The 27,198-nt window shown below is 25.6% G+C and overlaps 1 protein-coding gene across 3 annotated transcripts in view; it reads left to right on the top strand.

Moving 5' to 3' along the window:
• Positions 1-27,198, top strand: part of LOC117179606 (GTPase-activating protein and VPS9 domain-containing protein 1) — a 44,157-nt gene that overhangs the window by 13,588 nt on the left and 3,371 nt on the right. For all 3 annotated transcript variants that reach the window (XM_033371587.1, XM_033371588.1, XM_033371589.1), the window contains exons 6-14: positions 2,259-2,594; positions 5,513-5,768; positions 8,999-9,078; positions 9,163-9,554; positions 13,609-14,083; positions 14,175-14,404; positions 19,817-20,073; positions 20,159-20,370; positions 23,357-23,742. In XM_033371587.1, coding sequence (XP_033227478.1) covers positions 2,259-2,594; positions 5,513-5,768; positions 8,999-9,078; positions 9,163-9,554; positions 13,609-14,083; positions 14,175-14,404; positions 19,817-20,073; positions 20,159-20,370; positions 23,357-23,742 — 2,624 coding nt within the window. The remainder of the gene's footprint in view (positions 1-2,258; positions 2,595-5,512; positions 5,769-8,998; positions 9,079-9,162; positions 9,555-13,608; positions 14,084-14,174; positions 14,405-19,816; positions 20,074-20,158; positions 20,371-23,356; positions 23,743-27,198) is intronic.

Genomic DNA, 27,198 nt, shown 5'->3' with positions numbered 1-27,198 from the left:
ATTTTACCAATTTGTAGAAAAAAAATCCGTCCACGTTCCATTTTCAACCATTTTTATATAATTAGTGAAATTGTTATGCTTTTCAGGTATGCTATTATTTAGGGTATAATGCATAATTCAAAATTTATTATTTCAAAAAATTTTATTTCTAAGCTTACATTTTTAATTTAAATAATTTTTAAATGCTTTTTTAAAGGCTTGAACAAATAAAAAATAAAAGCCTTTGATGTTGAAAATTTGTGATTTAAGTAATAAAAAGTAAACAAAAACGATTTGACATCGCGATTTTAAACCAGTTCAAAATTTAAGAATTTTTTTATTTTTACGTTATAACATAAACGGTTTGAATTTCTAAGTCTTAGTCATTAAACAATTTGAAATTTTTAATTAAAAAAAAGATTAATTATTGAATATTTAGCAATATTTGAATTTTGAAACCAAATATTTAAAAGTAAAAGAATCTTCAACTGAATTATTTGACATAGAAAACCTGGAAACGTTAAAATTTCGAAGAGTCTTTAAACTTTGAACGTTACAATTTTATTTGTTGTATTTGAAAAATGTTTAATTTGTAAGTGAAACTTTTAGAGTCTTTAGAATCTTTTTTTGAAAATTCTGTTTAAATCTTTGAAAAGCTTTTTAAATACTTTTAAAAAAAAAATTTCAAAATGATTAGTTATTTTTAATTTTCCTAGGAATCTTAAGAAATTTTTTTATTATTTTGAAGCCTTTCACAATTCTTGAAAAGAATCTAATTTGTTTGTTTAAAATCTGCGAAAGTCTACACTTTGTTTTATGTTAAGTTATCCTTTCAAATTTTACATTAAGTTTGAATCTTCTCATAACTTCTACATATTCCTTAAAATTACTCAAATTTCGCCTACAAATAATAAATGTTCATCTGTTATTTATATATTCAAATTGTAAAGGAATTGTCTTAAATTTGCAGGATTTTCTGAAAATTTTAGAAAAAATGCAATTAATTTTGACAGATATTTAGAAGTTCTAGAAAAATTTCCAAAATAATTTTTAATTTAAAACAAATTTAAAACAACTTCTAGATTTCTCAAGATTTTTAAATTAAATTTTGAAGCTTTCCTAGGACGTTTAAACTATTAAAAAAAAATTAAATTTCTAATTTAAGAAGTGTCCAGTTAAAATTTTTCAATTTTTAAATATTTGATGTTTCTAGCTTAAAATTCCTTAAAGTTATATAATTTTGAAAATTTTAAAGTTCGTTGATTGATTTTTTAATTTAGAGCATTGAAAATAATAACGTGGATTGATGTTTTTTTTTATATTGAAAAATGTTAGTACCTTTAATTTTATACGCGTAAATTATTGAGCATTTGAATACAACATTTTTTAATTAAAAACTTTTAAATTTCAATTTTAAAAGGTCCATTTTCAGTGCTTTCATTTGCAGCTCAGTTCTTATCACCTCAAGTGGATAATTTTTTAGCTTTAGTGTTTCATTTTTTATATTTCATTGACCGTAAAAAATGTTTGTGTACCGGGAAATGACCGGGAATTTATTTCGTCAATTCAAACGGCCACCCTGCATCTTTGAACTTCTCTAAATTCACTCAAAATTTTGTTGTATTCAATCGAATTTTTTCGATTTTTAACATTGTTCCAATTGTTTTGAATTTATGATTTGAGTTGTTTTGTAGTCATTAGTTACTTTTCGTGTTAGAAGTTAGAAAGCATTACAAAATTTCAAGAGATTTGATTTTTTTAAATTCACCTGGAATTCTTTTACATTCTTTAGAATTTCCTTGGACTTTTTTAATTTGGTTGAATTCTTCTAAATTCACTTCATTCTATTCAACTCAATGAATTTTTTGGAATTTTAAAAAGCTTTTATTTAATTGATCCTCAATTATTTTAACTGCATCTTGAATTTATACGAATTTCACAAAATTCTTTTTAATTCGTTTTAATTTTTATAAGCTTATTGGATAGATACTGAATTCAATAAAGTTTCTTTATATTTTTTAATTATTTTCAATTCATTTGAATTTTTATGAATTTCATAAGTTCTTCTCGTTTATCTGAAATTGATCTAAATTCATTTCAATTTTACGGAAATCAACGCAATTTTTTTATTTAAAAATTTTTTCCAATTCTTTTGAATTGTTTGGAAATTATCTTAAGTTGGTTTGAAGTCTTATGAATTTATCCTATATTTATTCTTATTGTGTATCTTGCATGGCTTAGTGTTGATTATTTACTAGAGATGGAAAATATGTTTACAGTCTTATTCGAGGGGTCCATTGGAAATACCTCGGATAATTTAGAAGCCGTCTCTGAAGCAGCTTCCAATCACAGCGTCGCTTCCTCGCTAGAATTGGAAACAGAAGATCAAAATGATAATTTGTCGGATATGGTTTCAGCAAATGTGTCGGGAAGAGGCACTCCCAATATTTCAGGTCGAGATACTCCTTCTTCACAGATTACGGAGGGCGACGATGGTCGCGTTCCAGGTGAAGCAAGACAAATGGATTTACCTCCTCCAACGATGCCGACAAAACAGAGTCGTTCGGAAATAGACGACAAGTTTTGCAAGTTCGAGATAAAGAAACTGATTGAAGGTGGGGTGTGTTTTGAGTTTTTATTTGAGTATAATTTTATTTTTATTTCTAGCATTCTAAAGAGTTTAACTGATTTACTTTGAGAATTTGTAAGAATTTTGAATTAGGATTTTAAAAATCGTATTTTCTATCTTTATTAATAATAATTACATTATTTATTATTTTATATGTTATAATAATACATTATTATTACTGTGCCTTATTAAGGGTTGAAATACTTTTTAGCTGAGTTTTCAAATCAAAAATATCAATTTTGAACCTGAAAAATGAATTTTTTACTAATTTTTAGTTAACACAATCATTTGCAAAAAAAATAAATAATAATAATTCTCAACAAAATAATTCAATTTTAAACCCAAAATATGAATTCTCCAAAAAAGATGCAGTTTCAATCAAATATGAAATTTTTAACTAAAAAGTTAAATTTATAAACCAATCCGAGAATAGTTCAATTTGCAGTTAAAAAAGTAAATTTTAAACAAAAAAGAACGAGTTTTCAGCAAAATTTATTTATTTCCAACTAAAAGTATAAATTTTAAAGTAAAAATGGAATCGTTACACCTTTCGTCAAAAAACTTAATTTGGAACTGAAAAGAAACGAATTTTTAGCCAAAGACATTATTTTTTAATCACAGTGTTGAATTTTCAACCCAAAAGATGATATTTTTATTTAAAAAAAATGAATTTTTAACTAAATATTTTTTTCAGAGATAGAAATGAATTCATAAACAAAAAATATAATATTTAAATTTTGTACAAAACCGATTGTTTTTGAACGAAAAAGATTACATTTCTATCGAAAAAGGTAATTCTTGATAAAGAATGGAATATTTCAAGTGAATTTTCTACTAGAATGATCAATCTTCAACTAAACGAAATTTAATTTTTAAACATTTACATGAAGTTTCAACTAAAAAGATCAATTTTCTGCTAAAAATAAAATACTTAATGTTTCAGTCAATAAAATAAGTTTTCAACCATGAAAGAAAAAAAGTTTTCAACAAAATAGTTTATTTTTCAACCACATAAATTAATTTTTTACTAAAAAGATGAAGTATCAACTAATGAGTGTACACTTCTGCCAAGAAAAGTCGGATTTTCAACTAAAACGGATAAATTTTCAACTAAAAATAGAATGATTAAATATTCAGCAAAAAATTTAATTTTCAATAAAATTAAAGTAAATTTTCAACGAAATAGTATAATTTTTAACCAAGAAAATTACAGTTTTATAAAAAAAGATAAATTTTCTACAAAAAGTGGAACAGTTACATTTTCAGTAAAAAAATTTAATCTAAATAAGAAAAAACTAATTTTCAACCAAAAATATAAATTTTAAACTAATAAGATGAATTTTCTACCAAAACAGACGAATTTTTAACTAATTACATGAATTTTCAACCAAATAATGGAATTTTCAAAGGAATTTCAAACCAAAAAGAGGTATAAAAAAGAGTATAAATTTTCAATTAAAAATGGAATCGTTACATCTTCCATAAAAAAATTAATTTGGAACTAAAAAGAAACGAATTTTTAGCCAAATAAATTATTTTTTAACCACAGTAATGAATTTTCAACCAAAAATATGCAGTTTTGCCCAAATAGTGGAATTTTTAACCCAAAAGAGGTCATTTTTGTATAAAAAAAAAACGAATTTTTAACTAAATTTTTTTTTTCAAACAAATGAATTCCTAACAAAAAATCGAATAGTTAAATTTTCTACAATTATCTACATTTTTTAACGAAAAAGATGATATTTCTTTTAAAAAGGTCAATTTTCCACAAAAAATGGAATGGTTCAAGTGAATTTTCAACCAAAATGATAAATCTTCAACTAAACAAAATTTAATTTTTAACCAGTTACACGAAGTTTCCACTAAAAAGATAAATTTTCTGCTAAAAATAAAATACCTAATGTTTCAGTCAGTAAAATAACTTTTCAACCAAAATAAAAGCGAATTTTTTTCCAAAGAAGGATGAAGTATCAAGTGATGAGTGTAATCTTCTGCCAGAAAATACGGATTTTCAGCTAAAAATAATTGAATTTTCAACGAAATAATATACTTTTCAACCAAGTAAATTAAATTTCTATAAAAAAGTTAAATTTTCGACAAAAAGTGGAACAGTTACATTTCCAGTTAAAAAAAAAATTAAAATTAAAAAATAAACTATTTTTCAACCAAAAAGATCTATTTTAAACCAATAATATGAATTTTCTACCAAAATAGACGAATTTTAACAAATTACATGAATTTTCAACCAAATATTAAAATGTTTAAAGGAATTTTCAACCAAACAACGGAGTTAGAACACCAAGAAGATTAAATATTCTCCCAAAAATTCGAATTTTCAATGAAATACAGGATTTTTAAAACAAGTATTTAAATTTTTAACAAAGTAGCTCCACTTCCAACAAAATAGTTGAATTTTCAACTGAAAAGGATGAATTCTCAACGAAAAACGTGATATTTGAATCAAAAAGGATTTTAATTTAATGCCAAAAATAGTTATTTTCAACAAAAAAAGATGCATTTTCAACGAAATAGTTGCGATTTTCAACCATGATAATAAAATTAACTTCAACTTTAGCTTTTCGAAAATTCCCTAACTCTATAAGGTTTTCCTTGACATTCACTGACTCTCTGGAACTAACTAATCTGTAGAATCTGTGTAATTTAAGAAAAGTTAATGTTTGTTTTAGTCTAGAATGTTTTTTTGTAAAAATTTATGTATTAATTATGATATATATATATATTTTTTTTTTTTTTTTAAATGCTTTAAATTCTCTTAAATGCTATGTTCGAGCTTGAATGCTGATCATATTCTCGAGGGCATTTGCTCAACATAAATTCTTGGGCATTTAAGAACTCTATTTGTGTTTTCGTTTAAAAAAATTGATATATAATGTCAATCTACAGGCGATGAAACTATTTCTCTGGTATCCGATACGTGGTCCACAGACGTTTTGGCTTCAGACAGCGAATTTGTAGAGCAGCAAGAACGATTTCCGTTTCCTCCTCCTGTGGAACAACCACCGCCTTCCCTTCCAGTGGAAGCTTTGCAGATGTTGGACGTGAGCGAAACTGCATCAGAAGCTTGGAGTACCGATGTACTCGCGAGCGATTCCGAGAGACTCACTGAAGTCGATACTGATGATACAGCCAGTGTCGCCAGGTACTTGATATATTTCTTTAATATCCAGGGCCTCTGTCCTATCTGGGGCTCGGGAAAAACTGGGAAATTGCAGTGGATTTATTTTTGGACCGGGAATTTTACAAATTTTTAGAAACAAAAAAACCTGTACAACTGTGATTTAAACCGTTTTTTAAATAATTAGTTATATTTTCATCTTTTTCTATTATGGTATCATTCAGTTTAGAATGCGTATTTCGAAAATCTTCCACTTAAAAAATTTGGATTTTTATATTTTAATTTTTAAGCGTAAATTTTAATTTAAGTACTTTTAAAATGCAGTTTCAAAGACGTAAACAATTAAAAATTAGAAGCTTTTAAAATCGAAGATTTTTGATAAAAATGTGTTTAGTTAATCAGCTGCGGATATAAATTAATAATAATTTTTGCAAACGAACTATACATTAAGATTTAAAAATTAAATAATAAGTAGTTTAAAAAATGTAAACGCCCGATTGAAACTTTAGCAATTATTTTCAATTTTTAAATAAATTAAAAATAATATATTCATAATTGAAAGCTTTTATTAAGTTTCAAATATTATTTCAGTTTAAAATATTCCATTTTTAAACTATTTCATTTGAAATTTTTTAATTAAGAAAAATAACAATTAGCTAATATGTAGAAGTATCCGATTGTTCATTTAAAATCAGCAATAATAATTAAATATTAAAAACTAAACTTTGAACATCACAGTTTTAATTGTTGAATTTTGATGTATAAATAATAATTGAAAACCTATTATTCTTATAGTAAAAAATTCACGTAAGATGAAGAGATATTTAGAAATGTTGAAAAAATTCAAAATTAATTTAAAATTTGAAATGATTTCAAATAATTTAAACAAAGTGTCTACATGTACCAAAAAATCCGGCTATTTGCAACAAAATTTCGGTGTAACTATCTCACGGCTTAATTTAAAACAAAAGATAGATTTTAAGGTTTCTAACAAAAAAAAAAATTATAAACTTTTTAAGAATTTTGAAAAGCTTCAGAAGAATAAAAAAAATTCCTAGAAAAATTGAAAATGATGTTTTATTTTAAAAAGTTAATTTTCAATGAATATTCAAAAAGATTTAGAAAGATTTACAAAATTATCAAAAATGAATGTGGAAGATTTTAAGGATTTTTTTTTTTAAATTAAAAGAATTTGAAAAAAAATTGTATGAAAAATTCGAATAATTTTAAAGGATCTTTAGAAGTCCTGAATTTTTTTTATTATTTAGAAAATTTGTAAAAATGTAAAACAACATGTAGATGTTTCAAAATTTTAAAATGAAATTTCGAAGCATTTTAAGAATTTTTAAACTATTTAAAATAAAATTAATTTAAGAATTATTCAGTTTATACAAAAAATGTAATTGTTCAGTTTTTATTTGTTCTATCTAAAAATTACTTTAAATGATATAATTTTGAAATTTTGAAAATTCATTAATTGATTCTTTAATTTATTGCAATAAAAATGATAACATGGATTTATATTTTCAGAACTGAATCTGAATCTTTGAAATATACAATTTATAAAAGTTAAAAAATTTTAATTTGGCAATTTAACTGGGTTTATTTAAAAATCGTTCAGTTTAAAAATGTCGAAAGCTTCTATTTTATACGTGTACATTATTGAGCATTTAAACACAAAATTATTTAATTAAAAAACTCGTAAACTTCAATGTTAAAAGTTTAAAATTTAAGAGTTCTAATTTGAGTGCCTTCATTTGCAGTTTAGATTTTATTAATTCAAATGGAAGAATTTGTAGATTTAGAGTTCGATTTTTTCAACTTTATTGACCTTGAAAAATGTTTGCGAACCGAGAAACATTTTTTGAGAATTCAATTTTCTTCTTCATTTTTTAAAATTGCAATTTTAAATTGAATATCAATGACTCTTCATTTGTAAAAGTAGTTTTATATTACTGTATTGAATTATTGTGTTGAAAATTCGCCTCTTAGGTTTGAAATAAATTTTTAAACTGAAAATTCAACTATTCTATTTTTGGTTAATAATTGTTCGGTCTTAGTTGAAAATTCATTTATTTTGTAGAATCAAGTATAATACATTTTTTGTTACGAATTCATCTTTTTTTTTAATGAAGATTTAATTACTTGGTTGACAGTTATTCTTTTTTTAAACATTAATTTTTTAATGTTAAAGATTCATTATTTTAATTAAAAATTAATCTCCTTGGTTGAAAAATGAGCTATTTTGTTGGAAATTCGTTTTTTCGTTGGCTGAAAATTAATTTTTTCATTGAAAATTGTACTATTCCTGTTGCCACACTTCAACTATTTTTCAACAAATTTTATTTTATTTGTTTTTATTTTTGTAGAAAATTAATCTTCTGAGTTTAAAACTACCCTTTTTGTTGGAACCTTAATGATTCTCGTTGAAGACTCATCATTTTAGTTGAAAATTCATGTTTTTGGTTTCAAATTCAACTATTCCAGTTGTAAATTCATCATTTTAATCATTTTGTTTGAAAATATGGTTATTTAAAAAAAAATTGTTTCGTTTTTTTGTTGTTGTAAATAAGTTTTTTTAGCCGGCACATGCAACTATTGTAATTGTAAATTACATATTTTTAGTCAAAAATTCGTCTCTTTGGTTAAACATTAATTTTAAACTGAAAATTTAACTAAGCAATTTTTGGTTGAAAATTTATGTTTTTTTTATGGGAAAAATAATTTTTTTTAACTGAAAATGCAACTATTTTATTTTTGGTTGAAAATTGATCTTTCTTAGTTCAAAATTCAGCTTTTTGCTTGAAAATTGAGCTTTTTCCGTTGAAATTTAAGTTGTTCGATTGAGAATTTATTTATTTTTTGGAAAAATCGTCTTTTTGGTAGAAAATTAATCTTTTGGTTGAAAATCCAAATTTCTACTTGAAAAGTTAGGAATTTGAAGTGGTTTAAATTGAATTTAATATACTATCCACATCATTTCACCTGAATATGCATTGAGTTTTTAAAATAGGTAGATAAACTACAAATTTTGTTGAAATATTATACAAAAATCTTGTTATATTAACTAAATTCCTAGAAACTAAAAAAAACCCATTGTTTATAATAAACTCGCGAAAAATTATACATGGAAAAAACTTGAGATACCTCGAATTGACAGGGTTTTTTTCTCCAGGACTTGAGTAACCCTAATATCTTTTCAATCCAATTTTGAATGGGAAGGCGCTTTTTAATTTCTCCTTTTTAATTCATAGATCGGACGACACTGCGAGGTCGGAAATTGAAAGTCGGGGCGAGCCTGAAGGTGGAGAGGAAACGCCACCTCCTGTAAATTGTAAGATCTCTCTTGAAGATCAGTCAATACACTTTTATTTCATCCTCGTCTATATTTTTGTACAATAAATACATTTCATTTTAGTAGGGGAAAATTCAGGAGCGGTATTCAGGCCGATTCGAGAAGATCCAATCGGCGGCGCCTCAGTAAATGTGCTGTCGTCGCCGACAGCTTCGCACTCGCCATCTTCGTCAAACGTGACAGGTCGAGGAGGAACGAGATCTGATTACAGACGAAGTACCATGGAATACGTAGACAGTAATGCCAATATGGATTACCAGAAAACTGTCGGAGATGACAGATTGTCGCATCTTATGGACAAGCTACAAATCGACAATAGCAAAGTCAATGGCGAACGACAGAATATTGTAAATGGATTTGCAGGAGCTGCTACCTCGTCAGCTTCATTGACCAACAGTATTTTGTCGCCGACTCTCTCACAAGAAAAGCTTGCGAACGGCGATATAAAAACAGAGGTATTATTTATTTAACTTTTATATTGATAATTTTGTAATTAAGCATTCTTCCTATGGAGAAAAAGATCCTAAAAAGTCGGTCAGAATTAGGCTAAATGACCTACAATTACAGGGTGAATTTATTGAATGATTCATGAATAAAATATTTTTAATTCAAAGTTTCAGCTCTTTCTTTACATTATTTTTTATGTTAAATTGAATAAATAAATTAATATATTATTTTTAATAGTTTTCTTAGCCATTAAAAATTTCAATGTTCATTTAAGACGAGTGAATGGAACACAAATATATGTAAAAGTAAACAATTTGAAACTGAATTGTTTTACACAGAAAGCCTTGAATCTTTAAAATTTCGAAGAGTTTTTTAACTTTTAACGTTACAATTTGAATTGTTCAGTTTAAAAAATGTTTATTAATTTGTAAGTGTAATTTTTAAATTTTGACCTATAAATAGCAATTGAACACTTTTTACTTTTAAACAAAATTTGACTAATTTCAAGAGATATTTCGTAGTTTTGAAAATATTCAAAATTAATTAAAAACTTGAAATGTCTTCAAGTAGTTGAAAAGAAGTGTGTTAAGATTTTTGTTTAGAACTTCCAAATACATTTTAAAATTAACCGAATTTTTCCTACAACTTTTGGAAAATCCTGCAAATTGCAAAAAAATCCTTAAAATCTCCTAGATTCTGTTTTGATCATTTTGGAAATCTCTTAAAATCTTTTTAAATTTTCTGTTACAATAATTTTTCAAAATGCAAAATCATTTTCAATTTGTCTAGGAATTTTAAGAAAATGTTTTTGTTCGCTTGGATACTTTCACAATTCTTAAAAAGCCTCTAAATTTGTTGGAAACTGAAAAAATCTACATTTTGTTTTCAATTAGGTTGTATTTGCATCGAAATTCCGTTACGAATAACCAAATTTTTTCGGTAAACACACTTCGTTAAAATTATTTGACAAATAATAAGTGATCCTATTGTTATTCATAAATTCAAATTTTAAGGATTTTTTTTTTAATTTGCAGGATTTTCCAAAAGTTTTAGAAAAAAAATCAATTCATTTAAAATTATATTTAAACGTTTCGAAAAAAATTTCAAAAATGATTTTAAATTTCGAAAAATATAAAACCACTTCTAAATTTCTCAATATTTTTAAATAAAATTGTAATGTTTTTGAAGGATGCTTGAACTATTTCAAATGAAAATAACTTAACTTCTAATTTAAAAAACTGTTACGTTAAAAAATTTTCTTTTTCTTTTTTTAATTTTTCTAGCTGCAAATTACTTAAAAAAATATTATTTTAAACATTTTTTTAGTGCATTGCTTGATTATTTAATTTAGAGTATTGAAAATGTTAACCTAGATTTATATTTTTGGAATTTAATCTGAATCTTTAAACTCTATAATTTATAAAAGTTCTAAATTTTGCAGTTTATCTACATTTCATTTCAAATTTTTCAATTGAAAAATGTTAGTACCTTCCATTCCATACGTGTAAATGTAATTTGTTTTTTATTGCTTGTTGCTTTAAATGGAAAAATGTTTAGAATAGAGTTCGATTTTTTAAATTTCATTGATCGTGAAAAATGTTTGCGAACCGGGAAAAAACCGTGAAATGACCGGGAATTTTTTTCTTCGATTAAAACGGCTACCCGGAATTACTCCGGATTACATAGGATTACTCTAGATTACATAAAATTATGGTGAATTACTCCGAAAACATTATACTTACGCAAAGTCTTAATTAAAACGAATTACTTTTTAACGAAATTGTTGAATTTTCAACAAAATGGTGAATTTTTTTGCCAAGAACATTAATTTTCTATCGAAAAAAATGAATGTTTAACGAAATACATAGATAAATTTTTAACTGAAAAAGATACATTTTCAGCCAAATAGGTGAATCTTCTTATAAAGAAGATAAATGTTTTCATAAAAATGGGATAATTTAATTTTCAGTTTAAAAAAAATATTCAACAAAAAAACAATGGTTTTTTTAAAAATAAAAGAGCAAAAATTTTCAATTAAAATGAAGAATCTTCAACAAAAAAATGACTTTATCAGTATTGTGAAATTTTCTATAACGTAGATTATTTTTTAAATAAAATAGATGAATACTCAAAACGAAAAACAAACTTTAATTTTAACAAAAAAACAACGGTGTCAACCAAAAAGTCAAATTTTTTACAAAACCTTTTAACTTTTCAAACAAAAAGGATACTTATTAATAAAATTGTTTTGTTTTTTTCGAAAAATGTTATTTTTTAACCAAATACTTGGATTTTCTAACAACCTTTTTTTCCAAAAAAGACGAATTACATTTTTATTATAAATTTTTTTTTACGAAAATATCGACTATTTAGAAAAATAGAGATTGAATCAAGGAGATGAATTTTCAATTAATACATTTAAAATATAAATGTGCAACCAAAAATTAAATACTTACATTTTCAATGAAAAAAAACTTTCACGAAAAAATAGAATATTCAAGAAAATAGTCACAGTTATAAGGGATCATCCATAAACTGCTTGGGGGGGGGGGGGGGGGGGGGGGGGGGGGGCTGACAAAACCTAAGGTTCTTAACGAGAGTGGGTAAAGTAACGTTACACGTATTAAACATTTAGAATTTAGAGAAATATTTTTTAAAAGTACACGTGGTCAAGTTTTTAGTACGTTTCCAGATAATGAATGCTTTTGGTAGAAAAGTAATCTGTTTGTTCAAAAATTTATGTTTTTAGTTGAAAATTCAACTTTTTGGTTTATATTTCTTGAATTTGATTAAAAATTCGTATTTTTTGGTAGTAAATTAATCTATTTGTTTTAAAATTCATCTTTTTTTGTTGAAAATTAATCATTTTGTTTAAAAATTAATCTTTTTGTTTAGAAATTCAAAAACTAGGTTTTAAAGTTAAATTAATTTCGCAAAAATTAAAAAAAAATCTATTATAAAAACAAAACTTTTTGGTTGAGAATTCTTTAACTTTGTTTAAAAAAAATAGTTTTGTTGGTAGTAAAATTAACCTTTTTGTTTAAAAATTCATCTTTTTGGTTCAAAATGTAACAACTAGGTTTTAAAGTTGAATTACTTTCTTCAAAATGAATGTTTTTGTTGCCGATTCAAAATTTTAGTTAAAAATTTATCTCTTTGTTTGGAAATTGAACTGTTTTGCTAAAAATTCCTTTTTTTGTCGTTGAAAAATCACGTTGGTAATTAAAAATTTACCTAATCCATTTTTTGACGAAAATGGTTCTTTTTTGAGTCTTGAAAGTTCAATAATTTAGTAAACAAAATCAATTATTTGGTAGAAAATTCGTTTTTTGGTAATAATTTAAAATTAATTGTTTTAAATTGAAAGTTTAACTATTCCACTTTTGGTTAAAAATTCACCTTTCTTTGTTTAAAAATTCAATAATGCCTGGATTAACTTTCATATAAAATTGAATTAGGCACATTTGAACGCTTATTTTGAAAATCCCTTTTTTATTTTAATTTTTGATTTATTACCGAAGTTTATAATTCACCTCCCGGTCAACGTAGACAATATGGACATTTTGGCAACTTGAATCGCAATAAAAACACAAAAATAAGTATATATGTAAAATCGGGTTTTACCAAAAGTCTATGTTAAATGGGGGGGGGGGTCATAAGCAAATCAACGGATGTCAGCGAGGGGGGTCCCTAAGCAAGGATTGAATTTTCAACTAAAATGAAGAATCTTCAACAGGAATAAATAAATAAATAAATTATTCGAGCAGATAGTTAATTATTCTATCCAAAAAGATGATTTTTCAACAGAAAAATTGAGTTTTCAAACAAAAAATCGCTTTTTAACAAAATTGTTAAATTTCCTACAAGTTGGATTAATTTTTGAAACAAAAAGTTGAAATTTCAAGCAAAGTCGTGAGGATTGAACGAGGAACATTAATTTTCGAATGAAAAAGACGAATTTCCAACAAAATACATAAATTTCAAGTAAAAAAGAAAAGGATAACAAGTTAATTACTTTGATTACTTAATTTTCTCAACTGTTTCAATGTAATCTGATTTTAGGAATTGGAAGGTTACGCAGCAGGAAGCTCGAGCGACATTGTCGTGAGATTAAGCACCGCTAGTTTGACATCTAGCAGTAGTTCCGGATCTGAGCCACGAACAAAAAGCAATGCATGCACGACAGATTTGAGAACAGCACAATCTCCATTGAACGGAGGAAGTGATTGTCAGGTGAATTCCTCTTCTTCGAAGCCTAGTCCTTCGACGGGCGCTATACCAAAAAGTATAAGCTTCGATATGACCGCTGAAAGGGGAGACAAGGAGTTGTTGGACGACGATCAAAAAAACAAAAGAGGTTTCTTTTGCAAGCTGAAAATGTCGCTGAAAAACAGAAGGGGTAAATCCTTCCGTGGAACAGATGATTTAAATAGGTGTTACGATAGAGAAGCTGGAGGCGATGGGGTCGATATTGGGAGACACAGATTAAGAAGGATAATGTCCGAAGATCCTTCTGCGAGCGGAAGCGCAAACAACGGTTAGCTAGAGTGTAACTTTTGTTGTAAAAAACTTTGAGGACTTGGATCCGAAAATTGACTTATTTGAATATTTTCGATTTTTTTTTGCAGATAGTACGGATGATATTTTAGCAAAATATAGGAGGAAACCAAGTACAAATAGCGATACAGCATCTGTGGAGAGTACTCAGTCGAGATCAAAGGAAGTCGAGGACGAGCGGTTGCTGATTGATCCTAATAATGTAGAAATGTCTTTTGCATTTGTTGATGCCAAGAGAAAACTTCGAATGGTACTCAGTACTGCGGACTTGCAGCATATTCCATGGTCCACTATGTCAGAGGTGAGAGAATACAATTTTTAAATAAATTAGGGACCGTACTTGTACGTAATTTTTGCAAATTCGCAAAAAAATTTCCTGAAGATTATATTTTTAGTTATAAATTTTATTATTTGCTTGAAAATTTAACACTTTTCTTAAAGAGACATCCTTTCTGGTTGAAAATTCAACTTTTTAGGCAAAAAGTCGTCTTTTTGAGTTAAAAAATAAACTCGTTTCGTGGATGAAAACTATTTTTTTCTGAAAATTTTTTCTTTTTCATATAAAAGTTGATCTTTTTTTATTAGAAATATTGCATCTTTCTTTGATGAGAATGCAACGTTTTTGTTGAAAATTCCACTATTTCCTAGAAAAGTTACGTTTTTTTTTATATTCGTATTTTTGTGATGAAAATTCAATTGAAATATTTTTCGATGAAAATTCAACTCTTTCTTTGAAAATGTTTCTTTCTGATTTTTTTTAATTCACCTGTTTTAGTAGGATTTTCATTTTTCTTCGACAAAAATGCAACTGTTGGGTTTAAAATTTTACTGTGTTGTTGAAAATTTAAATATTTTATAGAAATTTTACTTTTTGTTGAAATTTAATGTTTTGGTGTTGAAAAGAGAAGTGAAATCTTTTCTGGATGAAAAATCAACTATTTTGTTGAAAATTGTTTTGTTTAAAAAAAAAATTCATATGTGTTAAAAGAAATGTTATCTTTTTTGGATAAAAATGTAGACAATGCAACAATTTTTTTTTAATTAATCCTTTTTTGATTAAAAATTCGTCTTTTTGGTTTAAAAATTATATTTTTTCCCCCAGAAAATTATTATTTTTTGTTTAAAAAATTCATAATTTGATTGTGAAACTTCGCCTGCTTCAGCAGAATTTACATCTTTCCTGCACAAATATTCGTCTGTTTTAAGAGAAATTTGATCTTCTTTGGATAAAAATGCAACTATTTGGTAGAGAATTCAACAATTTTGTTAAAAAGTCATCCCTTTTCGTTAAAAATTCATCTTTTTGTATTAAAAAGTCAATGTTTTTTGTAGAAACGTATTTTTTGTTTAAAAATTCATATTTTTATCATGAAAAATAAACTGCAATTTTTTATAACAGAAAATTCAACAATTTTTAAAAAATTTTATCTTTTTGATTTCAAAATTCACCTGCTTTAGCAGAGTTTACATATTTCTTGTATAAAAATGCAACTGTTTGGTTGAAAATTCAACAATTTTCTTCAAAACTTATACTTTTTGGTTTAAAATTATGATTTTTGGTTTAATATTATTCTTGAATATTTAACTATTTCTTAGAAAATTTACTTTCTGTTTCAGTTTAATATTTTGGTGTTGCAAAGAGAATTAAAATCTTTTTCTGGATGAAAAATCAACTATTGACAACAACAAAAATTATCTGTTTTGAGCGAAATTTGATCTACTTTGGATAAAAATGCAACTATTTGGTCGAGAATTAAACAATTTTTTTAAAAAGTTGTCCTTTTTAAGAATGATTATTCTTTGCTTGAGTATTCAACTATTTTGTTTGAAAGATTTGTTTGAATCCCTCTTTTAAGAAATCTTTTTTTTTTTTAAGTCTTATACTTTTAGTTGAAAATTCACCTCTTTGGTTGAAAGTTTAACTGTTTTGTTTAAAATAAATCTTTTTAATTTAAAATTCAACTACTTGGCAAAAGTTAAACTACATTGTTAAATTTTTTTATTGAAGGCGTCTTTGGTTGAAGATTTCACTTTTTACTGAAAAAGCTTTTTTTGTTGAAAACTTAGTAGTATTTCAAAGAAGAAATATTTCTTAATTATAATTGAAAATTTTGTTCTATTTGTTGCAAATTCATCTTTTCTTAGTTAAAAATTTTAACTATTTGGTTAAAAGTTACTCTTTTTTAAAAATTTTTTTGTTCTTGAAGATTCATAATTTTATTTGAAAATTCATTTTTTTTTTTGAAAATGTAACTACTTCATTAAAAATTAATTTTTTGATCTAAAAATTTAACTATTTTGCTGAAAATTCGTTTATTTTATTTTTTATTTTTTTAAGAATGAGAACAGAAAAATTAATTTGCGGATGATTCAGAATCAATCAATTGAGATTATTACATTTTTCAAATAGGAAAAAAAAACAATAAAAAAATTTGAATAAATTTATAAACTTGCTAATATTTAATACATTCATTTTACAAAAATTAAACTAAAAAGATTTCTTTCAACAAATTAAAGATAAAATATTTAGGCTCAATTAAAAGAACTCTTATAATAATAACCCTACATATTAGAACTAATCACCAGTTTAGTGTCTCTGTTGACCACATTTTAATTTTTAATGAATAATATTATGCAAAATGAGCATGAAAAAGATTGACAATTAATAACCAGACTTCCAAGCCATTTCACTTTTCTGCTCATTAGAGAAAGAAAAAATAACAAGTGAAAAAAGAGGGAGAAAAAAGGGAAAAGTCAACTAAAACCATTTGATGGGAAATTAATGTAATTTGTGGAAAATTCGTCTTTTTATAGAAAATTAATCTTTGTGGTTGAAAATGGATCTTTGTGTAAAAAATTCTACTTTCCAGTTGAAGATTCATAATTTTAGTTGAAAATTCATCAGTTTGTTTGAGAATTTGTCTTTTTTAATCGAATAATCAGCTATTTCGTTGAAAATGCGTATAGTTGTTAAAAAAATCGTGTTTTTTTTTTGTAGAAAACTATCTTTTTCTTTGAAAGTTGAACTTCTTGTTTAAAAAATATTCTTCTCTATTAAAAGTTGAAACATTACGGTTAAATATTTATAATTTTAATTGAAAATTCATCTTTTAAGTTGGAAATAAAAATATTTGGTTGAAAATTAAACTCTTTTGTTAAAAGTTAATTTTTTGGTTGAATCTTCATCATTTTAATTAAAAATTAATTTTTTGGTTGAAAAATGAGCTATTCGTTTTCTCTTTGGATGAAAAGAAATTTTTTAACTGGAAATTTAACTATTATTTCAGTTGAATATTCCATAATTTTAGTTAAAAATCAATGTCTTTGGTTCAACATTCATTTTTTGTCTGAAAATGTTATTATTCAATTTTTGGTTGAAAATGGTCTTTTTCCTTGTAAATTCGTCTTTTTATTCCAGTAGAAAATTGAACTATTTTAATGAAACTCCGTTTTTTGTTGTTGTTGTTGTTAAGAATGAGATTTTTAACGGTATTTTTGTTTAAAAAATTGAACTGTTTGAAAATGTATGTACTTTGTGAAAAATTCGCTCTTTTTTAGAAAATTAATCTTTATGGTTAAAAATTCATCAGTTTGGTTTAAAATTAATTACTTCAACTGAGAATTTGAATGTCCATTTGTGGTTGAAAATTGATCTTTGCTTATTCAAAATTGAACAATTTGTATGAAATTTTTTTCTTTTAAAATTTAACTATTTCTTTGAAAATCCACATATTTTCTTAAAAGTCGATTTTTTTTGTAGAAAATGATATTTTTCTTTGTCAGTGAATCTTCTTGTGAAAACATTCTTCTCTTCGGTTACAAATTCAAGTATTTATCATTGTAGTTGAAAATTCATTCCTTTCATTGAAATATGAGCTACTTGAAAATTGCTTTTTTCTTTGGATGAAAAGTAATTTTTTTGCCAAAAATTTAACTATTTTGTTGAAAATTTTTTTCTTTTTTTTTTTTAAATTATTTTTTATTGAATTCAAAATGTAACTATTATTCCAGTTTGAATTCACGTTTTAACCAAAAATGTAATAATTCATTTTTTGGTTGAAAATGATATTTTTCGTTCAAAGTTCGTCTTTTTTTGTGAAAATTCATCTCTGGTGAAAAATTCAACTATTCTAGTTAAAGATTCATCATTTTAGTTGGAAATTCATCTTTATGGTTTAAAATTCAACTATTGGGAATGGTTAAACTGCGATGCGCCACCTGGTGACAAAAAATCCGAACTAAAAAGAATAGGTACGATTTTAAAGATGCAATTTAATTTGCACATACAAATCTTTATTATGATATCATTCAGTTTATAAAATACGCATTTCCAAAGTCGTTCACTTTAACCAATTTTAAGTTTTAGATTTTAATTGTTAAGTGTACATTTTATTATAAAGAATTTTATAATGTAGTAATTAGAAGCGTTTGAAATCGAAGATTTTAGATAAAAAAACATTTTTAGCTGATCAATTGAATATAAATTAATAACGATTTTTAAAATTGAATTGTTCCTTGAGATTTAAAAAGTGAATAATAATTAATTTTAAAAGACGATTCGAAATCAGTTCGCAATTTTACAATTTCCACTTTCTAATGTTAAAAATTATGTAAACTATTTCAATTGGAAAGTCTTATTACTTAAACAAATGCAAACGCCTGTTTGAAACTTTATAAACTGTTTAAAACTTTTAAATAACCTTAAAATAATATATTCATAATTAAAAGCTTTCATTAAATTTCACATATTATTTTAGTCTAAAATATTCCATTTTTAAACCATTTAATTAAAAAATTTTAAATAAGAAAAATAAGATTACTTAATATTTAGAAATAAGAAAACTTAATATGTATAAATAACAATTGAACGCATATTATTATATAAATATTTACAATTTATTACATTTTTTGGCTGATTAACTGCATTTAATTAAAAATTATTCAGTTTTAAAGTGTCATTTGCTTCCATTTTATACGTGTAAATTATTGAGCATTTGAATCAGATTTGAATACAAAAATTATTAAATTAAAAAAATTTCAAATCTTAATTTTAAAAGTTGGAAATTCAAGACTTTATAAGATGATGGGAATTTTATCTAAAACTATTTTTTTTTGTGAAGATTGGTTTTTAGTATTCAATTATTTCTTGTATAATTCACAAAACTATCATAAGAACACTTTTATGCCAAAATTAATTTACAACTTTAAAATTGTACCTACTCTTTCTAGTTCCAGTTTGCGGCACCAGGTGGCGAAATGGTAGACCACAATTCCCAATTCCATTCAAAGATTTACAATTTTAGTTAAAAATTCATCACTTTGTTTGAAAATGTAATTATTTTTTTTAAAGCTAGTTTTTTTTGGGTGCAAATATATTTTTTTTTAATTGAAAATTTACCTTATTCCGATTAAATATTCCATAGTTTTAGTTGAAAATTCATCAGTTAGGTGGAAAATTGAACTATTTGGTTGAAAATTAGTTGTTTTTTTTTGTTGAAAATTAATTTTTTTTAACTGAAAGTTTACATCCTTAATTTTTTGTTAAAAATTGATATTTTTAGTGGAAAATTTATGTATTTGCTTAAAAAATAATTTATTTTGCCTTTTTAAAAAGAAAAGTATATATGGGAGAGAGACAAGTGAATTAAAAGGGAGAGATTATATAGAAAATAGAGAAGAAGGATTCAATTTACACTGCAATTGAATGTTGCAGAGGAGTGGCTGGACCCAGAAGGAGAATGAATTGGTAGCTTTCCTCCAAATGCAGTTGGCGGAAGCTATAAATTTACAGGACAGAGCGTTGATTGCACACCTTCACGAAACATTGCGATGTGTGAGGCTATTCAACGATGATGGTTGTAGGAAGTTGTTCAAGTCTCTGAGAGATGACTATAGAAAGAGATCTCCTTACATAGCTTATCTTATTCGATGCCGACAAGGTTTATTGTCTACTGTTGCTCATTTAGATCGGTAAGTATGACCAGCATTATTGATTTTGCCTACTTGAAACCTTTAATAATAATTTAATTTGAAAAAAATGTTCTCTGCTGAAAAGGTTAACTGAAAGGTTAAAGTGCGACCGAGATGCAGTAAACAACCACCTAGTGTCCGTCTGTGTAAAAGTATTTTTGGAAAAAAGGGAAGTCCTGCTTTCTCGATTTTGCGAAGAGTTCAAAAAGCCTTCCTTACCAGACGAGAAGCAAGACCTGGTGGAGACTTTCTTGGGGAAAATCCACGCAGAAATGGACAATGATCCAATCTGGCAAGGTATTCTATTTGACTTGATGTCTTTTTTGGAAATTTCCCTATTTTATTTGATAGGTATGTTTAATCAGTAGTGTAGTCGAGGCCTGGCCGGTTTTGGCAGCGCCAGAGTACTTTTTTAAAGGCCTGGTGGCGACAAGATTTAACCAAGTAGAAAAATTTTCAAGTAGAAAATACAATTTTTTTCAAAAACAGTTGAATTTTCCACAAAAAAGTTACGTTTTAACCAAAAAGATAAATTTTCAACCATCAAGGGTGAATTTTCTACAATAAAAGATGAATTTTCAATACAAAAGAATGAATTTTCCACAACATAGTTGATTTTTGGACAACAAAATTATGGCTTTAAGAAAATAGTTTAATTTTCCCAAAATAATTTGATTTTTAACAAAATAGTTGAATTTCTAATCAAATATGTGCTTGAAATTTCAACGTACAAAGATGCATTTTTATTCAAATGGTCGAATTTTCAAACAAGAAAGATTAAAATTCAATCAAATATATAAATTTTCATGACAAAAAGATACATTTTTTTAGAACCCAGTTGAATTTTTATGAAAAAGTTCATTTTCAAATAGAAGATATGACTTTTCTATAATGAAATATGAATTTTCAAGAAAAGAGTAAAGTTTTGAAGCTAATAATGGGAAAAATAAAATTTTAACAAAAAAGATCAATTTCAATCAAGAAATATTAATTTCTAACAAGATAGTTGAATTCTCGTCCAAAAATTTTAGCTTTCAAGACACAAGAATAATTTCCTACCCAAAAAAAATGAATTTTCTACCAAATAGTTGAATTTTTAACTTATCCAGTATACAGAATAAAGTTTCCACAAAAAATGGAATATTTATATTTCCAGAAGATTAATTTTCTACCATAAAGATGAATTTTGAATAAAATGTATGAATTTGCAACAAAATTATTAAATTTTAAAGTCAAAAAGCTGAATTATTTTGAAAAAAAGTTGAATTTTGAAGCCAAAAATATGATATTTCAACCGAAAAGTTTAATTTTGAAGCGAATAGTTTAATTTTCTATCGCGTTGTTGAATTTTGAAGCCAATATTAACACAAGAGTTCATTTAAAAGCAAATAGTTGAATTTTAAGTATAATTATGAATCCTTAATTAAAAAAAGATTAATTTTTTCCAAAGTAGTTCACCTTTAAGTCAAGTAATCGACTTTTCAACCAAAATAAAATGATACTGAAAAAGATACATTTATTATCAAAAATGGAAAACATGAAACGAATTTTCATAAAAATAGTTAAATTTTTAACCAAAGATCAACCTTCAACTAAAAAAATGAATTTTTAACAAACTAGTTGAAATTTTTATTTAAAAAATGACTTTAACAATATAACCGGTTGCATTTTCAGCAAACTAATTTAATTTTCAACAAAATAATCGAATTTTTAACCAAACGAGATAAATAACGAAAAATGATATGGTAACTATGTTGAGGGAAAGGACCGCCAGGCCACTTTTTTATTTTAGGTCTACCAGGATGACGATTCGGCGGATGATTTCAAAATCCTGGTCATTTCTAAAAAATATTAATTACAAAAATGAAATAGTTAATCTTATAATTAAAAAATTTAATTTTTAACCAAAAATAAGGGATTTTCAATCAAATAATTCAATTTTGAACCTAAGTGATGAATTTTCAACTGGAATAGTTGAGTTTTTGACCAAAAATATGAATTTTCAACTAAAACAATTAATCTTCAACTGAAATAGTTTAATTTTAAACAACAAATGAAATTATACTAAAAAATATCAATTTTAAACCAAAACTTTAATAATTAAATTTTAAGTTAAAAAAATTAAGGTTTAACCAAACAGATGAATTTTCAACTAAAACTGTGGAATATTCAATTGGAATAAGTTAAATTTTCAGCAAAAAAATTACTTTCTACAAAAATAAACTAACTTTCAATAACATATATACATTTTCAAACAAAGTGATGAATTTTCTACCAAAATTTTTAAATCTTTAACTGGAACAGTTGAATTTTAAACCAGAAAGATGAAAATGAATGTTCAACTAAAGACATACATTTTTTATTAATATTATGGAATATTGAACTAGAATAATAGTTACATTTTCAGTTCAAATAAATAATCAATTTTAAAAAAATTCGTTTTCATCCAAAGAAAAGAGAATTTTTTAATCAAATAGCTGATATTTCGAACAAAGAATGAAATTTTTAATTAAAATGATGAATTTGCAACCAAAAGAGTTTATTTTTAATAAAAGAGTTTATATTTCAACCACTTAATTTTATTCCCAACCTAAAAGATGAATTTTTAACCAAAAAGAAGGATTTTAAAAAAATAGTATTAACTTACAAAGATGGATTTTCAACAATATAGTTAAATTTTCAATTAAAAAAGAAAAACTTGTATCTAAATTGTCGAATTTTGAATAAGAAAATATCAATTTTCAACCAAAAATAGACATTCAAATTTTCACTTGAAGGAATTAATTTTAAAATGAACTGATGCATTCTCAACTAAAATGAGGAATTTTCAACTGGAATGGTTGAATTATATAACAAAAAGATTAACTTTCTACAAATAAGGCGGATTTTTCACAAATTGCATAAATTTTTATACAACTAGTTTAATTTATAAATAAAATGCATCAATTTTCAAGCAATTAGTCGAATTTTCATCCAAAAAAAGATGCTTTTTCAAGCAAATATCGAGTGGTTAAATTTTCTTTGAAAAATCTAACTCTTAAAAAAACAAAAAAAAAACAAAAGAAGGATTTTCAGAAAAATAGTTTAATTTCCTACTAAAATAGTTTAATTTTTAGTTTAAAAAAAAGTCAATTTGAACAAAGTAGTTACATTTTCAACTAGATTATGATTTAATTAGAGTAAACGGAGATAATCTGAAAAATCTGTGACTCGATAAAGTTGCCCGGTCAATTCGGCACCCTGTCTACACCACTGTGTCTAACTTATTGAATGAACCTTTCAGCGGCCAGTAACGGTCAGTTGGAGTTGGCGAGAATAGTGATGGAAAGAATCGTAATGGCTCAAATGTACTATAATGCTCTCTATCCAAACGGAGATGGTGATTTATGCAGAGATCAAGTTCTCAACGATCATATTAAAAAGCTGTCCAAGGGATTGACGCCCAATCATAAGGATTTGCGTATTCCAAAGATTTATCATTACGAGTGTCCTTGGCCCTGGGCGCAAGCCGAGTTGGCCGTAATCTCGGCGTACAAAACTCCTAGGGATAAATTTCAATGCGTTTTTAGATGCGCAACCACAATTATGAGCCTGCTGTGCATGGCTTCGGAGAGAGGAATTCCTGCCGCTGATGATCTGATTCCAGTACTCGTTTATGTTATCATAAAGGTGAGAAAAAGTTACTGAAATGTAGTCGGAGGAGCATTGAAGACTTTAGAGCCGGCGGAGCCCTAGGGGGCAAATTATAGGTCAAATTGCAATTTTCTGGTTTAAAATCTAATGTAACGAGAAAGAATAGAGATAACTAAACAAATTTTGTTTTTAAATAAAGTTCATATTGCGTGGATTAATAGAAAATATGTAAGAATGTCTACATTGTTTATTGTAGGGGTCGACGTAAGGGGTGAAGTTGAGCATGTTAAAAAAATCGATGAACTTTTGCTTTTCTTTTTGCTGAATCTCATAGGGAAATCCTCAAATGTATAGATGGTTTCTTGCTATCATTCTTCTTTCTAGGGGTGCAAATAGATATCTCCAAGTACTTTTATTATTATGATTCATTCAAAAAAGTATAAATATTATAATATTGTATTATAATATCTATATTTTTTGCATGCTAAAAAAGTAAGAAAATAGAGATTATTGTTACCGCATATTTCTTAAAAATAGTGAAGTCAAACTGGCTGGAGAAGTATCAATAATCTGCTTGATTTATACTTTTTTTCCAGCGAATTTTCTAATTTTTAGCCACTTACCCCTTATTTCAACCTCTAATTTAGGGGGTGATGGTATCCCAATAATTTTTTTCTTAATCTGCATTACATTTACTACATTTAATAAAAAATGTCTATCAATATCATGATTTCAATTTAAAATTCAGCAAAAAGAAAGCAAAAGTTAATCTATTTTTTAAACATGCTCAACTTCACCCCTTACTTCAGCCCTTAGAATAAGCAACGTAGGCATTCTTACATATTTTCCGTTAATCAACGTAAGATGAACTTTATTGAACGAAAATATTTGTTAACTTACCTCTAGTCTTTCTCGTTATATTAGATTTTAAACCAGAAAAATGCAATTTATCCTATAGAGGACACTGGGGGCAATCCCCTTCAGAAATCAACCGGGGCGAGGCAAAGTATTGATTACTGTCCTGGTCGAAATTGAATGATTAAATTCATCGAATCGTTTGCATTTTTTTAAAAATCTATCTGAAATCTTTATGAAGTAATTGAAGTATTTGTGGAATCTTTTGAACTTATCTGAAATCTGGGAAATATTTAAAATCTTTGGGAAATCATTTTAATCTTTCTTAAATAGTTCAAATGTTTATGTAATATTTGGTAATATTTGGTAATATTTGTGATATTATTGAAATCTTTAGGAAATCATTTAAATCTTTGTAAAATCCTAGGAAAATCATTGAAATCTTTGTGAAATATTTCTTATATGTTTGGAAATGTTTTCAAAATATATAAAATATTTGTGAAATATTTGGTGATATTCGTGAAATTATTAAAGTCTTTGTGAAATCTTTTAAATCTTTTAAATCTTTGTGAAATTATTAGGAAATCATTAAAATCTTTGTAAAATCCTTCCTAAACCTTTGGAAAATTTTTTGAAATCCTTGTAGAATCTTTGAGAAAACATTTTAATCTTTTTAAAATCTTTGGGAAACCATTCAAATCTTTGGGAAGTCATTCAAATCTTTGGAAATCTTTTCGAAATATTTGAATTCTTTGTGAAATCTTTGAAAAATCATTGAAATATTTCACATCTATCGGAAATATCAGCGAAATCTTTCAAATCATTATGAAATCTTTGTGCAATCTTTGATTTCTGTCTGAAATCTTTGCAAAATGTTTTAAATCTTTGTGCAATATTTGAAATCTGGGAATTCATTAAAATCTTTATAAAATGTTTATGAAATATTTCAAATCTTTTTAAATATTTCTGAAATCTTTGGGAAATCATACAAATCTTTGTAAAATCTTTCTGAATTCTTTGGAAATCTATGCGAAATATTTTAACTATTTGGAAAATCATTCAAATCTTTGTAAAATATTTCTGAAACCTTTGCGAAATATTTGAAATCTTTGGAAAATCATTAAAATCTTCCTGAAATCTTTGAGAAATATTAGAAATCTGTGCGAAATAATTTAAATCTTGGTTAAATCTTTCTGAAATCTTTTTGAATTCTTTTGAAAATCATCAAAATCTTTCCGAAATATTGGCAATCTTTGTAAAGTCTTTCTGAAATCTTTCCGAAATATTTGAAATCTTTGGGAAATCATTCAGATATTTGTAAAATCTTTATGAAATCTTTTTGAATTCTTTTGAAAATCATCAAAATCTTTCCGAAATATTGGCAATCTTTGTAAAGTCTTTCTGAAATCTTTCCGAAATATTTGAAATCTTTGTGAAGTCTTTGAAATCTTTGGGAAATCATTGAATCATTGAATCGGTGAACATATTTCCGAAACATTAAAAATATTTTGGAAACATCTGAAAATATTTGTGATTTTTTTGTGAAATAACTTAACTCTTTGTGAAAACTTTTAAATGTATTCAAATTCTTTGTGAAATATTTTTATAATCATGTTAATTTTGGGGAAATCATTCAAGTCTTTGCGCACTCTTGAAAATCTTTGCGAAATATTTAAATCTTTGAAATCTATCCGAAATTTTTGCTAAATATTTTTAATGTTTATTGTAGTTTTTGTAAAAGCATCAAAATCTTTGTGCTCTCTTTGAAATCTTTAGAAAATCATTGAAATCTTTTAAATCCATTGGAAATATTTGCGAAATCTATAAAATCTTTATTAAATCTTTGTGCAATCTTTGATTTCTGTCTGAAAGTTTTGCGAAATACTTGGAAAATCATTCAAATATCTTTAAAATCTTTCTGAAATGTTTGGAAATCTTTGCGAAATATTTGAAGTCTTTGTGAAATCTTTGGGAAATCATTCAAATCTTTGTGAAATCTTTGGAAATATTTGAAATCCTTGTAAAATCTTTGAGAAAACATTTAAATCTTTTTAAAATTTTTGGGAAATCATTCAAATCTTTGGTAATCTTTGCGAAATATTTGAATTCTTTCTGAAATCTTTGAAAAAGAATTGAAATCTATCGGAAATCTTAGCGAAATCTTTATGAAATCTTTGATTTCTGTCTGAAATCCTTTCGAAATATTAGAAATCTTTGGGAAGTCATTGAAATCTCTTGCAAAAACTTTCTGAAATCTTTACAAATATTTGCGAAATATTTGTAGTCTTTGTGAAATCTTTGGGAAATCATTCAAATCTTTGGAAATCTTTGCGAAATATTTGAATTCTTTGTGAAATCTTTGGAAAATCATTGAAATCCTTCAAATCTATCGGAAAGATTTTAAAAAATCTTTATGGAATCTTGTGCAATCTTTGATTTCTGTCTGAAATCTTTTCGAAATATTCGAAATCTTTGGGAAATCATAGAAATCTCTGTTAAATCTTTCTGAAATCTTTAGAAATATTTGGGAAATATTTGTAGTCTTTGTGAAATCTTTGGAAAATCATTCAAATCTTTGTAAAATCTTTCTGAAATCTTTGGAGATATTTGAAATCCTTGTAGAATCTTTGAGAAAAC

Source organism: Belonocnema kinseyi, chromosome 9 (assembly GCF_010883055.1).
Source record: "Belonocnema kinseyi isolate 2016_QV_RU_SX_M_011 chromosome 9, B_treatae_v1, whole genome shotgun sequence".
Classification (NCBI taxonomy): domain Eukaryota; kingdom Metazoa; phylum Arthropoda; class Insecta; order Hymenoptera; family Cynipidae; genus Belonocnema; species Belonocnema kinseyi.
Note: the sequence above shows the minus strand (reverse complement) of the source record. Positions and strands in the feature narration are given on the sequence as shown.